This window comes from Lissotriton vulgaris, chromosome 5 (assembly GCF_964263255.1).
Source record: "Lissotriton vulgaris chromosome 5, aLisVul1.2, whole genome shotgun sequence".
Classification (NCBI taxonomy): Eukaryota; Metazoa; Chordata; class Amphibia; order Caudata; family Salamandridae; genus Lissotriton; species Lissotriton vulgaris.
In genome coordinates this window covers 303,131,925-303,149,290 of record NC_141693.1, presented here as the reverse complement: position 1 = coordinate 303,149,290, position 17,366 = coordinate 303,131,925, and the positions used below count along the sequence as shown (strand labels likewise).

The window sequence follows — 17,366 nt, the reverse complement described above, 5'->3', positions numbered from 1 at the left end:
TTGTCCAAGTAGGGACCACAACTCTAGTCAGGGTAAGCTAGATACACACTAAAAGATAACCGGTGCTCTCCCTCTGGTAGCTTGGCACGGAGCAGTCAGGCTTATCTAAAGAAGCAATGTGTAAAGTGTTTGTGCAACACACACACACACACACACACACAGTAACACAATTAAAACACCACAAATGGAGTCCACAAAGGTTTAGAAAAATAGACAATTTTATGAATAAATCAAGACCAAAACGAAAAAAAAATACAATAAGTAGAATTGGCGTTATTAATTTTTAAAGATGAATGAAAATATAGTTCTTAGAGCACAGGTCTTCAAACTTTTTGATGCAGAGACCTCCTTGTCAAAAACTTTAAGGTTTAACGACCCCCTCCTGACAAAAATGTCTAGACCCTGGTGCTCCTCATCATTGACAACTATCGACAACCATAAATGCCCCCAATTCCCACTGCAAATCATTTTTACGGTGGGGAAATAATATTAAACAGTGTTTAGCATCTCAAAGGTCAGTGAGCATGGGGGCGTGGTCAGAGGTACAGCTAAAAACAAAGGGCCTCATTTATGAGGAATTGTCCTAGAGCAGCGCCCCAAGTATTCTTGCTGCGCTGCCCTACGCCAATGTGAAAGGGCAGGAAAGCACTGTATTTATAAAACACAGTGCATTCCTGTCCTTTTCCCTTGCGTTGGCACACAAATTGCTGCCTAGCACCAACATAGGCAGAACTGTTTTTGCACAGGAAGGGGCACCTTCCTTCACAAAATCAATCCAGAGAGGCGTTTTCCTCTTTCTACATGAACTGCAGAATGCAGCACACCTGGAAGGAGGAAAAACAAGGGGAAATAAAAAAAAAAATCTCATTATGCCTCTACTGGGGAGGCATAAGGTTTTGGCACTGCACCAGGTTTACATGATTTTGTAAATCTGAGGCAGCATCAAAATCCATGGGTGTTGTGTGGGAACCCCTACGCAACGTTTGCACCTCTGCAATTCCCCAGTGTAGGAAGGTACCTCCTGACTATGGTTGCCCCCAACTTTTTGCCCTGTGTTTTAGCTGGTTTTTGACATAGTGGACCTGGGGCCCGGCCAATCAGGACCCCAGGCCTACTGCTCTCTCTGTAAAATGGATTCCATGTACCCTAGGTACATTTCCAATTGGTACTGGGCCACCCTATCAGACCCTGTAACTCAGGGCATGGGTGTACCCAGGGCTACCAGGGGCTGAAGCATGTATTATGCCACCCCTGGCTGGCCTCCTAAATTTGACACAACTGGCTGCATGACAGCTGGGGCAAAGTTGTGTAATCACCCTTTGCTGTAGTTGTAGTATACCTATACCTAACCCTAAAATGGGCACACAGATTCCTATCAGTCACTCCTATGGCAGGCCTTGACAATCCTGAAGGCAGAGTGCTTGGAATCGTGTGAGATGGTGCTCTGGCATGAGCTGAGCCTGTCTGCAGCTTGCGGAACCAAGTCCTAATAGCTGTTCCATGATATCGCATACCATATACTCTTAAGTGCATTATAATCCTCGCGGTTAAATGCTAACTTTGGTATTGCTTCATCAAAACATGTCGAGTAAGGTGTCATACGAATTGGAATACTAACCCCTCGCCAATTCTGGCGACGGGGTTAGCATTCCACCCTTCTAGAGGGACACGACATGTATGTAACTGTGAACCCCGGTTAAAGTTAACTGAAGCCTCAGCTCCACAAAATGGATGCTGCCACCACAGACACGAGTCTGACCTCCTGCTGCTGGGAGTCCTTCCAGCGAGGGAGGCCTGGACAAAGGGTTTCCTGTCCGGGGCGGTGCTAGCACCGTCCCAGACATGGTTTTGTGTATCCTGGGTAGGCAGGGCTTTTCAGGAAGGTGACTGCTGAGTGGCACCCCGGTGCTCACTACGCGTAGGCCGGTCTGAACCAGTTCCAGGGGCACACCAGCCCCTGGCCTGGGGAAGTCCGGCATGGCAGAGGGGTGTAACCACCCCCCTCCTAGTCCCACCCATAGGCAGGACCTAGTCACCGGGTCAGCCCCCTTTTTTAGTATAAAGATGGGAGCGGGCCCCCTGTTCAAATTAGATCATCTTTGGAATCAAGACACGACTTTCTTCGAAAGGACTTCAAGATTTCTTCCTCAAGATTCTCCCTTGTGGCTAAGGAGTAGTCACCCTGCATCAAGCGGGCACCATCCTAAGAACACTGCGGTCTGCTGCAAGTCCTTCTTCACGAATCCGACGACCCAGCTCGACGAGACCCGGCTTCCCTGGCACCTCTGACCTCTACTCACCTCTACAGCAAAGCTGAGAACCGTGAGTGCGACGAGACCTCGAGGGACCGACGATCGCCAAGACTGCACGACTTCTGCATAACAAGCCCACCGAGTCTTCCACTGGTGAGTGCTTTGGGGTCCGAGAAGCCCCAACCCTGCGCAGCTCCAGCACCCAAGATCAGCCTCCCTGCATCTCCACGATCGGCGTGGGGCCCTTCTGCTGTTTGCTGTGCACCGCGTTGTTTGGCTACTAGCCGGCTGGCTTGTGGCCTTCTGAACGACGCCCGACGACATCACTGCTGCTGGTCTGGTTGCTCCAGACTGGCCCTTGCTTCCTTCTTTAAGAGAGGCACCCCGGACCCTCCTGGTCCACTCCAGACGCCATTTTAGGTCCACCGCATGGGCTTGAATTTGCCAAGGCTTTGTTGCCCAATCCTGGGTCCAGCGACGCCGACAGCTTCTATCTTCGTGGGACAGCTCGATCCTCCTTCCTGGTCGCCGACAACGCCTCCTGGTCCGGGAGATCTCCGAGCACAGCGTCACCCACTCACCTTGTCGAGGTGGCTACCATCCGGTGCCCTCCTGGTGCCCACTGACTACTGGCTAGTAGTCTCGAACTTGGTCCCCTCTGCTTTCAGGTGTCATCTTCCATCGATCCAGGCTTGGATCCACCGAACTTTCTTCACTGGTCGCCTGCCAGCAACTTCTTTCTTCCAGGCTCCTGGTCCGGCAACGAGGATTCCTGACGTCTTTTGAGTCCTATGCAGCTGCAGCCCCTGGGCTAGGTAACTTCGGCATTTCGGTGCCCCAGCATAGCCTCACTATCCAAGGGTCAGGATCCACTTTCGTTTTCTCCCTACCAGGTCGGGTTCGCCCGAGAACACTAACTTTGCAATTCCTAGCTACCATAGACTTTGTCCCGCATCTCGCGTGAGAGTGCACACACTGCACCCGAGTCCCCTGGGTCTCCTAGAAGTAATCTAACGATTCTATAGTCAAGTCCTAGCGATTCCAAAGCCTATTAGTACTGTACTTACCTGCTAGTAATTTCGCATTCCACTTTTCTAGTATATGGTTTTCCGTGCCCCTCGGGCATTTGTATATACTGTGCTAACTTAAGTATTTTTGTAAGACTTTTGGTTGGTGCTTAGTACCCTGTCCTCATAAAGAGTACAGGGCTGTTGTGATTCTTAATAAATATCCTGTTTATTTTCATAACACTTGTGTGGTGTCCTTTCACTTGGTGTTCAAGGGGTATATGTGTGGTATAACAGCTGGCTTAACACGCCCTCTCGAGTCTTTAGCCTTAGACTGCTCGTATCCACGCTACTAGGATAGCTGGTCTATAAGGTTGACTTACAACCAATCATCAATAAGGGTTGCTGGACTGATACATAGTGTTCACTAGAATAGTGAGCACTGCATATCAGGCCACCTTCTCACACCCAGTAAGTGGTAAATCTGGTAATGAGAGCATTGGTAGTAAGGCGGGTCCCTTCTAACTACAGCTTGCATTGTGCCACTCGAATGGTTGCCTCGAATCAACTCACACAGACTAAAAATCCAGGCTGCGTAAAATGATGTACACAAAATAAACATTAAAAAGACATGGCATACACCCTGTCTACTATGTCCACAAACACTGTACAGAAATCTTTTTAATTCAGCCATACAACTTTACTGATATGGGAAAAGCCATGGTGTATTAAATTCCATCTCATAACATATTAGCATTTGCACATCTGTCCCTGTGCTATACAGTTAAATTACTGACAGTACAAGTGAACAGAGAAGTCATTGCAAGTACAGGCACCAGTAACTTTCCCAGGTCTACGATGGCTTCACCGAAACCTATGATGTTTGGTATTAAACAGATTGTATTGATAAATCCATGCCGACCCCAGTATTGCATCGAATAATATTTAGTACCCATAGTCCACATTAAAGGTGCCCTCTGAAAACCCTGTGATTAACAGTGTGCTGACTGGTCAGTAAGAAAAATGTGAATGACACCTAAACAGATCAATGGATTACGAGGGCGGACCGAAAGTCTCTGTATGTTAACATATTTATGTATTTTTATTTTGATATTTTGGGCAGAAGAATGGAAACTTGGTTCGAAATGTACGATCCTTGTCCTCCTGTGGCTTTTTATGTGGTTAGACCACCTGCCGAGTTTCTCAACGGGGTATGCTGTAGCAATTTTCAAATAATGCATATTTTAAATCTCAGTGCTCTTGGGTTCGATATTATTCAGGGCTCAGCAAAAGCTGGTTTCATTTTGAAGTGTCAGCCGCTGTACAGAGAAATTCTCTCAGCTCGCCAGTACCACTGAGTTATTTTTAGGGCTGGAGCAGAAGCAGTCATATGTTGGGTGTGACATGCTACTGATTCTCCCTGCTTGTAAAAAGTACTGGTCTTTAATAAAAATGTCACACTGGTGCATCCTACCTCAGGCACTTCCAGAAGTAAACTCAAACAACCTGCTCTGCTACCTCAAGATCCGTGATTCGATCTCCTTTGAGATCTTGTAGTTTGTAGGCAAGACTAACTCTCCAAGTGCATCTTGCCATTGGAAGTGCTTGTTGTCTACTCTGTCGGAGTGTGCCAAAAGCAAAGGGACGCCTGGATGCTATTGCATCAGCAGGTCAGCTCTCCATTTGCCCTCTTTCCTGCTGTCATGAAGATTGTAGATTTCATTTTTCCATGAAAGTCAAGGTTTTCCTGATTCGTAGCTGTGTTTTGGCAGAATGTCTGCAATTTCACTGGCCTTCTTCTGTGATGGTTATGTGCTTTACTGTGCTTTGAATGCCTTTCCAGTCCTTTTTATTTAAAATGTTCTGATTACCCAAATGAAGTGCTTGATCGTTAAACAAGTTCTTTATTTTCTTTCAATAGGAGGACACGATCCATGCACGGACCATGTCCTGTGACCACGTTTGGACCAAAGGCCTGCGTACTGCAGAACCCCAAAACCATCATGTGAGTACCGACATTATCACATTTGTATTTTTTATTTGATTTCAGTCGTGTCTGCACTTTTGTTTGTTGAAACTCTGGATTCTGCTCCATATGCCCCTCTTCGAAATACTTGAGATTTATTTTTATATGCATTCACACTATGTATTTACGCTTAAATACATTGAGACAAACCCACTCCATCTTATGTCAGTGCCTGCAACAGTTAGAAAGAATTCAGTGTATAGTTAGCTGTGTAGTTTTCTTCCATGTTAAGGCTGAGTTTAGGAGGGTTGGAGATGCCTTGCGCATTTTCTCGTGAGAAAAACATTGTAACACAAAAATTCCCGAATAAAAGACATTAGAAAACGAAAACCTTTAAAGAAAAAAGTGCTAGAGACATATTAAATATTAGGCTATGGCCAAGGGTTAGATAAACTGTTAGATTTGAGGCTAGGGTGAGCAGTAGGGTTTGAGTTAAATTTAGGGGAATGGAAACTAATCGGTTTAAAATAGGATCAAGTTAAATGTGATGAGAGTTAGGTGTAAGATAAGCGACAAGGTAAGGACATGGTAATAGGGTACTTTATAAGGCGAAGGCTTTGGTTCCCGAGACAGTTTGTGTTAAGATTGTTGTAGCTTTTATGGTGTTGTTAAGTTTTGTGATAGGAGAGAAAACCGAGATTTAACTCTGAATTCCCTGCAAAAATGGTCTGTCATTTTGGAAAAGCAGAAATTAAAAAGGGAGATCCTGGGGTTTTTACTCCAGAAATTAATCTCAAAGTGATATTTTTCACCCGAATAAATGCACAAAATCAAATTTTGCATGGTGTGAATTTGAGACGATTTGTCTCCGTGCCTCAACCTCCAGTTTTCAGCCTAGTACATCATGGTTGCAAACATGTACAGTCTTATGGTATGAAACTGCATTGCCTCCTGCCCCTTTAAATATGAGCATATTGCCTTCTTACAGCAGCCCTGCACAGCGGAATGACTGTCTTGATAGGATGCTGCAGAACTCTTTCATCCCACACCTTGATCATGACACTTGCTTGCCCTGTGATTCTTATTACCTGATTCATCGTAAGGGTGAACGCCCAGCATAGTCTGTACCGATATACAAGGGGAAGGCTCAATAAACAGTACAGCCAAAACGACTAGTGGATGGCTGAACAGTGTCAAAGAATAAGCTGCGGCCATCTTAGGGATAAATGCACTGCAACTGCCATAATGTAATAAAAGGGGAAAGCCTAACTAAAATAAAAATAGAGGCTCAGGCAGATTCAATAATCCTAAAAGTAAGGAAAAAGAACATAAAATAAAAAGAAATATATGCGGTCCATAGTGAGCAATCATTCAATCTTATTCTTAACCGGGCCCCAAACAGAAGGGACGAAACTGGCAGCACATACCCATCTATGTCTGCCTCCACAGTAAAAAGAAATATTTTGAATTGCAGAGACTAACAGGAATGTACAGATTCGTTTTACATTGGACTTCCTCTAAATGCAAAGGCTTCTACAGCTAAAAATGTCATTTTAAAGTTTCGTAATAAGTAATTTCAGTTTCGAAGAGCGAGGTAATGCCATGTTTCCACCTCTTAAATTGTCTAGTAAGCAGTGTGGCAGCCACACATTGAAAATATATTCCGGATGGTCTATGGAGTTTGATTCACTGAAAACGTATATGTAGACAACTTTTAAACTAAAATTACAAATTAACTTGGAAGTCAAAGATCTCTTTTTTGCAACCCTCTTTGTCGAATCTGGATTTGCATCTCTTCAAGATGTTGGGAAATAGATGAAGCACCCAACAATTACAAGATGATAATGTCATGAGGAGGTCAGGCCCCTCCTCAAGAAACCCTTGCGTTCATCTTCAACTTGAGGAGTTCTGTCTTTTTAAGGCAGTACTCTACTCCCCCAATTAAACAGAATCCCTTTCAGGCTGAAGCAAGTGTACGTTTTGCATTGTGAATCTATTTTAGATTCACATGCTGTACATTACTCCACTGTCTAGAAGTTGGGTCGGAAATGTCCCTATTTTCCTCTTTTTTTTTATCCTTTGGGAATCAACCAGTATGTGGGTAAACCCACCCCCTCTGAGACGTACACCTACAGTGCCCCAGTGCGTGTTGACCATCTTTGAATTCTGTTTTCTGCTTTTGGGTTCAGAAGCATAGTTCACAGCTTCAGGTTGCAGATCACTAAAGGCCCAGAGTTGGTGCTGAAAGAGAAGGTTAGACAAAGAAAAAGGACAGAACATCACCAAACTACTGTTTAGAGGATTCTTCATAAGAAACCATTGCCCTACTGAGAAGCCGACAGGCAACACCAAGGCACCCCTTTCGAGACCTGGCTAGAGGTAAATGTTAGACCACCAGAGGGTCAGCCTCCTTGTGTCTCAATAGAAAGGCCCAACACTAAACACCTTAGAGGAAACAATGGAAAGCTCCGTCCAGGACTGGTGGGGTTGAGAATGTATTTAGTGGCTGACAGTATGTGACCCAGTGTTGTCCTGTGCTACGGCCTGCTATTCTTTGGGATGGACTGAGCCGAGTGCACGAACCCCGCGGGGCTACACCGCCTTTCCCACCAAACATGCCTCGCCCTTACCGGCGTTGCAGGGGTCCCGGGCCAACATTCCTTTGTTTCTACTATCTTGGTTACTTGAAGAAGCAATGATTTACTATTTATTTTATGTCAGTGCCAAAGGCGTTGTTTTCCTGAGCTTTGAAAGTTAAACATTCACGTTTCTTTCAAATGGGGCTCCTTTATACCGCTATATTTTATCATGCAGAGTGCTTGAATAAAGGAGCGCGTCCCTCATTACGGTCTAAGGACACAGAAGCCCAACTCAAAATGAAACAGTTGTGGACAGGAGACTGGCAGGTCCGGCAGCCGCTCTCCTTCATTTTCTTCCGACTGTACGTGCTTTGGAGAGCAGGGGCAGGAGCGTACCTCACTTCCTATGGGGATGTCACATATCGCTATGCCTTGGACCGCCGTTTCCGCCCCATTGTTGGGAGGTAGCTGGGATAGGGCCGCGAGTGCAGGCACGCCACTCCTCCCTCTGACTACAGCTGTGCATTTTGACTGGGATTTCCGGTTGCGGGTTGGCCCGGCCGGGGCGCGCTGCTCCGTGATTTAAGTATGTGCAGAAGCTAACACACTTAATCAAGTCTGGTGATGCTACCATTAGCGGTTAAAATGTTTTCCCATTAGGATACACTGAGGCCAATGTTCAAGGTCTCTGACTCTTACTCCATAGGTTATGGGTTCTCACCCTGGAGTTTCACTGGTTGGGGTCTCAGAGGTAAAGTTAGGGACATGTGTACTGTCTTTCACCCTGTTGGTGTTGTGTCGCGTACCTGACTGCGAGGAGGCTGCAAGACTGTCTGACACCCGGTGCTGGGTACATACCGCCCCGCAATTCGGCTACCTTGGGGGCCATATTGGGTCCCATTTATCTATGCTGTTCCGCCCTCTATTGGGAGCAGCAGGTTGCACCTTGCCAAGGCTACCCCCTGGGTATTTCAGGAGCGGGAGCTTTCACCTCTCGTATGTCCCTCGCGCTCGCTCCCCTTTCTCCATTTTACTGCCACTCTCGCCGATTCCCTTTCTCCATTTTACGGCCCTCCCGCCCCTTGTTCAGTCTTCCTGCTCCTGAGTCCGCTCCCCTGGTTTTATTATGTTATTGCCAACACCACTCAATAAATAAAGATAGTTTTTTTTATTTCTCCAGTCCAGTTCAAAATGAGGGCTCCATCCCTGTTACTTACACACAAACAACATTCTCTTCACATCGTACCTTTTCTGTATCAAAATGTAAATTTAAAGTTTTTGGAAACATTTTAACGTAAATAGTGTTTAGCAATGCAACGGTTGATGCACCAAAGATATTGTGCTGCATAAGTAAATACTTATAAGGTCCCAAAAGCGACACCTATTGGCTATGTCAATGCTTGTTTAAGAGCGTGGCTGGTCTGTCCTAGGATGAGGTTAGTGACAAGAGGCAGATTGTTATTGCTGTCATAAATGTGATGTGGTGTCGGCTGTTATAGCAGGAGTTGAGTTCGAGACCTTGGGCATAGGGAGAGCTTGCACGCGAGAGAAGCATTCACTGTGCCCACTCCAGCGCAATCTTGTAGGCTTGAGTACGCCGTGCGACCCGTCACACATTTATCCAAGACTTAAATAGTCTCAGTGTGTTTTCTGATTTTGTTTTTCACGTGCCCCATTCGATTCACCAGTTCTTCCATGAAAAGCCTTCTGGTGCCTTTCAAGGCCACATCATTATTTTCGTCCAATTTCATGCTAACAGTGAGTGATTGGAGAGAAATGTGAAGTCATTGTCCGCAGTAAGCACATTACTAGAGAGCATTGGCAAGGTTTCCTCAATAACTAAGTTAATTTCATTTATCGGGAACAGATGTTTCTTATGATGAATAACGGCTCAGCAGAACACACTCCTAACCACATATACAGCAACGCGTAATAGAAAAATCGGGATAGTAACATTCTTGTTTATTTCCATGGATTACTTTCAATTTTTTCAACACTGTCTTCACGTCTGCAACAAAAAGGCGGTGCCATTGGTAAATGCAAACGTTCAAAAATATTGTCAAGCTTGTTCCTCCTACATACTTGTACTACTAGACTATGCACCATATCTTCCCAGGGCAAACTATACACACAATGATTCAATTTCTGCCTTAATCAAAAAACACATAATCGAATTATAGCGAAATTCCAACCAAATAATACTGAAAAATTGCACAACTTCCACTCTGAGAAAGACACATATAAGACGTAACCGACCTAAGCCTTTTCCTATTGAGCTTTTATCTAGCCACATCTTCAAAGGCACCACGTTTAAACGTGCTACAATGTCACCCTTGTTTTCATTTTCCATTGTTATTTAGATTATTCACCTGTCCTGATGCAAGTCCCAAAATTATTATGGTTTTAGGGCTTAAAAATGTTGCTAGGGATCAGTGGGGAGAGTAAACCTTTGAGGAAGGTTGAACACAAGGGGGGGGGGGGGGGGGGGGGGGGGGAGCATGCGGCATCTCATCCCAGCACAGTTCACCCCATTGCATTCTGGTAAACACAGTATGCTTACTTCAAAATTGCTGACATGTTTCACCAAACTATGTGCAGGTAGTGCTGTTATCACCAGACACGTGTTTTTGGGTTTGCCCTTTAGTGAGCAGAAGTAGTAGAGAGCAGAAAAAGTCATCGGGGTTGCTGAAATGTTACCCAAGCCTTCACAGGTCACACTACCACTCCACAGGCACACAGATGCATCTCAGGTGAGCTTGTTGGCTCAAGGGAGCCTTTTAAACAAAAGGGTTGATTTTTCTCTGCTCTCTACTACTTATGCTCATATAAAATAAGCGCACTGAATTGACCAGAATGCAATGGGATGAACAGTGCTGGGATGAGAGGCAGTGTGCTCCCTCCGCCTTGTCTTTCAGTAAGGTTGCTTTAAGATTCCAGTTAGTGCAGCCAATCATACTTGTTGATCATAATTGCGCTTTGTAGACTGAGCCCACCGGACAGCTTATGAAGGTCAAAAGAGTGTGCTTAAAGCTCTCCAATTGTTTACAATTGGTTGACTTTATTGTTTCTCACATTTGCATATTACTTATTTGATATCGTACCTTGTCTATCTTGTGTTTGTCTTTCCCCTGGATCATAACCTCTTTACTTGTGCCCTTCCACTGCTCACTATTAGGGAACTACTTTTTTTCTTTTTGCTTAAGCACTCCATGAGACTGTGCGTTTTTTTTCAGATGTCTCCCTTGTGTGCTTCTCTCCACCAAATCTGTATTGCTCTCTGTTGCTGTCTCTTGTTGGTGTGCTTTTGCCCCCCACGCTGTTCTCTCCAGTCTGTGCTTCCCCAGCAACACTTTGCTCTCTGTTGCTGTCTCTCTCTCTCCTGTGCGCTTCTGTGGTGTTGTCTCCCTCTTGTATTTTAGCTCCCACCCCTAGTATACTGTTTTTCCTCTTCATTCCGTCCATCCCTGGTCTGTTCCTCTCCACCTAACATGCACAGTCCTTTATGGGGACAGACGCCATCTTGGATCAGTAAATAAGAGAGTAAAGAAAATAACCGTGGTATTCCTTTGCATGCACACGCTGGTGGGATGACACGACCGCCAGCTCACCTTTAAAAAAAATACTATATTGACTTTGTTGCAGAGCCCTAATGCTGTATAACTCTCCAAAGGAAAGACCACGACCACTTGTTTACTTTTGCACTCCTTGTCACACTCGCAATCCTCTCTCCACATCAGTGTGCATATTTAAGACACCACGTGAGAACACAAATGGATGAAGTAAATATTTGCTTCTGGCTATGATCCATGAAAATTAATATGTTATGATCTATTTGTAGGTCAAATAAAATTCCCTGCTTACTAAATACATCTTATGCCCCCTTCTCAACTTTAGAGGTCGCAGGCCGCATACTAGCAGGAGAGTAAATTGTGTCTAAAGCTGTTAAATCAGAGCTTTGCACATTGTACCCTGGATACAAGGCAGCCCCCCGACCCTTCCTCGAGCCTATTCAAGTCCTTGCCTGTTCTGTTTTTGCATAGATATGGTGCATGCTTCTATCATCCTCTGAAATTTCGTAGCATGGAGCCTTATCCCTCTTAATCTTTGACTCTTTTGTTTTTTCTTTAACCTGTGAGCTTAATCCTGCTTCATCAATGCCTTCCATCAACTTAGGTAGCTTATGCTTAACACTCCAGTTTTAAGCCAAGCTTGTCAATGCCACCAACTATTTTCTGGTAACATCTGTGTCACTTATTTAGGGAGTGGTCATCTGCTGCATGCCTATACTGTGTGGGTATTACCTTAGGTATGTAGCCCCTCTCCAGCTGCCTGACTGGCATGCATAGTAATGGGCCCTTTGAATTTCATCATCATGGAGAAGAGTCAGTTGATGAGTTCAGGGTCTCTGTAACTGGTTGAGAACCTGAACTCCCTTTCTCTTGCCGTTGTAGCAGGGCACTCTATCAAGAGATCCTCCACATTCCATGTGGAGTTCTTCTATTCGCCTGATATGCAAGTAGTACAAGTAACTCTGGGTAAAAGTGCTGCATCGTGAGACTGGTTTCTACTCAGTTGGAGAGATCCTATCACAAATTGATTCAGTTATCACAGTCCAAGATAGAGTCTAAAAGCACTTGTGAGCTAGGGGCTCTTCGCCAAACCAAACCTGTAGCTGTTCTGAATACTTAATTGCTCTGTCAAATCAAGACAATCTCCTCATTTGGTATCACTGGTCCCAAGTCGCTATTGCACACTTGGTTGAAGTTAGTCTCTACTTTTGAGTTCTGTGTTGCAAGGAGAGGGTACACAAAGCTCCCTCCATAATGCCAGTGAGAGGACCAAGTATGAATTCCTTCTAGTGACTGTAGAAACTTTGAATTTGGGAGCTGTGTGCAGCATCTCCGGTGGGTGTTCTTTGTTGTTGCCCTATGTGACTTGGCAGATCTATCTCCTTTTCTTCCCGCAACGTATTTGCCAGATCCCACATTGTTCACGTGGCATTAAGGAGGCAAATGACCGACGTGACCACCCGTGGATCCCAAATCTCAACTGAGACAACAATAAGCGAATCTTAGTGTGAGACTGTCCACCACTGAGCCTGCCTCTTGCAAAAGTCAACTGCAGCAGAATTGTTGGGAGGTAAACCATGCCCCTAGATAAGTGACTCAACCACATTCCGTGTTGGTATTGTGCTCGAAGGAGTTGGTGTTTTATTTATATTTATTTATTTATAGGCTTGTAGCGCGCCGGAATCACACCCGAAGGTGTATCTCCGCGCAGTGCTGTCGGAGGGTGCAAGGAGAGGTAGGCTTTAGTACTGAAACAGAGTGGTCTTCAGACTCTTCCTGAAGATTGAGTGGCTGGTACACTGCCTAAGGGAGAAGGGAAGGTTGTTCCACAGACGTGGACCCATTACAGAGAGGGCACGTCCTCCCTGTCTGGTCTTGTTTGCTCACGTTCAGGGCCAGTAGCCAGATTCTTTGAAACTCGCGCCCTTGTGAGTTCGCCACTGGCAATTTCCCTGCAGAGAAAGTGGACTCTATTGTAGATTAACTTAGGCATGTCTTATCCCCTGTACCACCATCAGGTTGACCAGGAGTTACTTAACCCCACTCCCCAAACTTTTTTTGGTGCTAATGGTAGGTTTTGCCTTACTGATGACCTCCATATACAGCTCATACTTGTAGAATACTGTGAATGTGAACGTTCTGACTAGAGAGTCTGCCCCCCACCTTCAGCCTCCAGTCCTGATGAAGTTCCTGACAGTCCTAGTGCAGATCCTTCTAACCCTTAAGTAGCACTTACCAACCCATGTACTACTTCTGAACCATGAGGACCAGTCACAGCCTCCAGTCTCCCTCATCTGCAGTGGCAGTCCTGGTCCAGATGTAGTTGTCCGTCCTGGATATGTATGCTTCCTAGTGATCCAGTTGGCCCTCCAGGTATAGCTGATGTTTGCAGGTCCCCTTGGAAACATCATCCATTGGGGATCTGCTTAGAGACTGGTAAAGGGGAGCCACAAAAACCTCTATAGAGCCAGACTCTACCATGTAGTCATGTCCAATGCTTCAGAAGTGCAGTGCTTTGAGCATTGGCACACCTACCTGATGATGAAGACATTTATGTCTGGTGGCAGCAAAAGCCCTTCCACTAAAGCTCACTCTGACCTTTGAGCGCCAAATCTTCGAGCGATTAGCAAGATGCCTATTTTAATCAGTTGTTTCCAAGTTCTTAGTAAGTACCAGGCTTCCAGAGAAAACCTAATATTTTTCTCCAGGAACTCACCAGACCAATCAGTTGTGGTGATGCATCTTGCTTACAAATTATACTTTGAGTAAGAGGCCATATGTCTCAAAACATACAGGAAAAAATATACCTGGCCAGCAGTCAGTGCCACCGCAAGCTGCGCGTCTGACACAGTTTTAACTTTTACATCTTGCTCCTCAACTATACCACTGAGTATTACAGCATTATGCTTCATAACTAAAAAGGTTAGTGTTTGGGGGCCACTAAGTTGCTTCTGCTGCCAGGACCATGAACTTCAGTCTGCTCATTTACTGGAAACCTGACTTAAATTATCTCAGCATAAACCAGAGGTCTCAAAGTCGTTCTCATTCCCTGTAAAGGAAAGCATTTGTTTAATCTCCTCAAAGAACGAGCCTTCCAGCAATACTAGACGGGCACGGCCAACTAGGTGGTAGAGGCAGGATAACCTCTCCCCTTAAATCCGTCAGAGGCTTTCTAGCCTTTTAAGGTGGGGCTTTCTGGCTCCAACATGATGCATTCCTCTTCTACAGGCAGAAGCCAGCAGTCACAGAGGAGACAGTGGCGGTACTTCAGAAGGAGCAACAAGTCTGGTGTAACCTTTTCAGCTGGTTCGAAGAAGTCCTAATTTGTTCCCTGATAGTTGCAATTCTCTACAGTTCCATATAAAAGCTGCACTACAGTTCAGAGGCAGGGAGGCATTATGTCCGCTATGATCATTGAATCTTTATGACAGTCAATACAAGGGTACATTCTGTGTGAAAAATGGATATACTGTGCAACCCTATCCAGGCCACATCTTCCCTGGACAGCATTCCAAGAACCCGTGCAGGACACTGAGGGGCTCTTCCTTTTAAAATCAATATAGTCAGTCTCACCCACAGAAAAATTGCTTGGGTTACAAGGTTTGAAGGCTCCATGCCATTGTGTTCTAACTATCATCTACATCTGTGTTGCCTCACTGCAGAATTTCCCCAAGATGCTCTGCTGAGTTTGGCTCAGGCAGTCATTAAAATCGAGAGACATTCTTTGGGGAATCTTAGGATACTGACTTCTATGAACCCACCACCCTGCTGGAACATAGAAAGTACTTATAGTTTGCAGTGGGAAACCAGCACTACTGCTACAGGATACCAGCAAATGCTCTTGATGGCTCTGCCTCCACAAACACCATGACAGGTTTTTTTTTAGGATCCTGGCCCTAGGCCATGATATCTGCGGAAGTGACTCATCCAGGGTCAATGGAGGAAGCAGAGTTTTGCAGAACACTGCATAATCTTGAAGTGTCACCATATAACAGTTAGTTCATTGTGGCAATTCTGGACGTCCGCTAAGCTTGTCCCCTGAAGTGTAAAGTCCATTGCCTCGCCTCGCCTTGATGGCGGATCACTTCATGAGCCATAAAACGTTCAGTCTGTAGTTTCCAGGGTGTTCTGAGGTTGTAGATGTTTTGCATATGGGTGGTATGCTAAGATCTAACTTCGCCTGCATACCTTGACACCTAATCTATCTAAATGTTGTGGCCAGCTACTGAGTGACCAGCCCGTGTTCTCAGTGGGTAAATTCTCCAGGAAAGTCCATAACCCCCTTTTCAAGGCCATGGGTTATCCAACCATTGATATTTTTCCATTCTCCTGAATACTTGATTCAAGCAGTTTGTTTACTATATTAGCAGAAAGACCAGATGCTTAGGCGATGAAGTGACATTGAACTTGACAGGGTATTCAGATATGCCTTTCTTCTCACAACTCTAATCCTGAGTGTCCTTCAGAAGATCCGGAACAGCACAGGATGTTTTCATATCCTCGTGGTTCCTGATTGCCACCTCCAAGCCTGGTTCTCAGAACAGCTTCATCTTTTTTTAAATGAACAGCATCTGCCTTCCCCAAAGGGAAAGACTTGTGTCCCTTGTGAGGAAAAAGCTGCTCAACTCCCCACCATCGCCCAAATTAGATGCATGGCTCCTGAGGCAGTAGCCTTCGCACGCCTTTGTCTTTCTTCCTAGAATATGAGCATTGTAGTGACTGATAGGATGTCTTCCACCAGAGATCAGAGCAGAAACGCAATGCTGTATCATGCCACCTAGCTAAAGCAAAGAACCTCAACCCCGTCATCTGATTAGTGGTTGATATGTGTTTTTGTGTCACCTGGTTGACCCTATCACTGTTCACATAATGCAAGATACTTCTGTAATATAAGGACTGTCTAACATGATATATTAATTTATGATGAATATAATCTAAAAACTCATGAAGGAATTTAGTAATCAATAAAGTTTTAAAATTTTAGGACGGGTTTATAAAAGAATTAGATGTCATCCTGGGGGGAATCAAATGTGAGTATGTAATTAAATGTATGTGTGGACAATAGGAGAACGAGGAACAATTTTTTATAAAAATCTATATACTTTTTCGTATATATCAATTGTATATGTAATATTTTCCTCAGATTTATAGTTGCAACTTAGCTTGATTTTGGGGGAGTGTCGTGTTTGGTGAGTTCACGCCTATCACCCTAGCTGTGTAGATGTCATTATCTGTCTGGCAGCCGCCTTACAAGAGAAGTGCCCCATAGATAGTGTATGGGCGTCAGTGATTTTAAGCGAAGTCGAGATTTATAAAAGAGAAGCAGGAAAGACACTTCTGCTTCTTGTGGTCGGCTTTTACCAGAAGCAAAGCAGAACTCTTCCTTTACGGCGGTCTGTCCTTCTTTCCAGACATTGTCTATGGGGGAAGCTCCCTTTTCATGTTAAAACACCTTCTGCCTCGCGAGAAGGGCACCTCCTCGGTCACCCGAGACCCCAGTCGCGCAGGGCCTTTTGCAGGGAGGGGTGGTACCAGCCCGGGGATGCACTGCCATTTGGTTTAACCCCCCCCCGCGGTGGGGGGTCTGTGCCGGGTGAACTTATGGAGAAGTGTGGCTCACTGGTTAGAGGAGGCGGACCCTGATGCAGAGGTCAGACCCGGGACCAGGGTTCAATTCCCGACGCGGCAGGGTCTGGAGCTCAAAAATGTCCACGGACTCGATAATTCTCGCCTCGGTGCCTACTCGAATCATGGGTTCACACTCTGCAACAGCTTGCTTAATCTCCACTACGGCTCCCGCGATGGGATGCCTGGTCTTCACCTTGGGTATGCCCAGTAGGGGTTATCTCGCAGGGAAAGCCAGGATGGGTTCCCAAAGCAAGTGCTAAGAGACCTGTCGGTGATTTGGCGCTATATAAATCGAAATTAACATAACATAACTTGGGTTCCGCCTCACAGAGGGACAGGGGACGGGGGACGCCCCCCACACCCGG

At 45.4% G+C, this 17,366-nt stretch overlaps 1 protein-coding gene across 3 annotated transcripts in view; it reads left to right on the top strand.

Moving 5' to 3' along the window:
* NADK (NAD kinase) overlaps window positions 1-17,366 on the top strand; it is a 408,294-nt gene that overhangs the window by 252,753 nt on the left and 138,175 nt on the right. For all 3 annotated transcript variants that reach the window (XM_086921524.1, XM_086921526.1, XM_086921525.1), the window contains one exon: window positions 5,181-5,264. In XM_086921524.1, coding sequence (XP_086777650.1) covers window positions 5,181-5,264 — 84 coding nt within the window. The remainder of the gene's footprint in view (window positions 1-5,180; window positions 5,265-17,366) is intronic.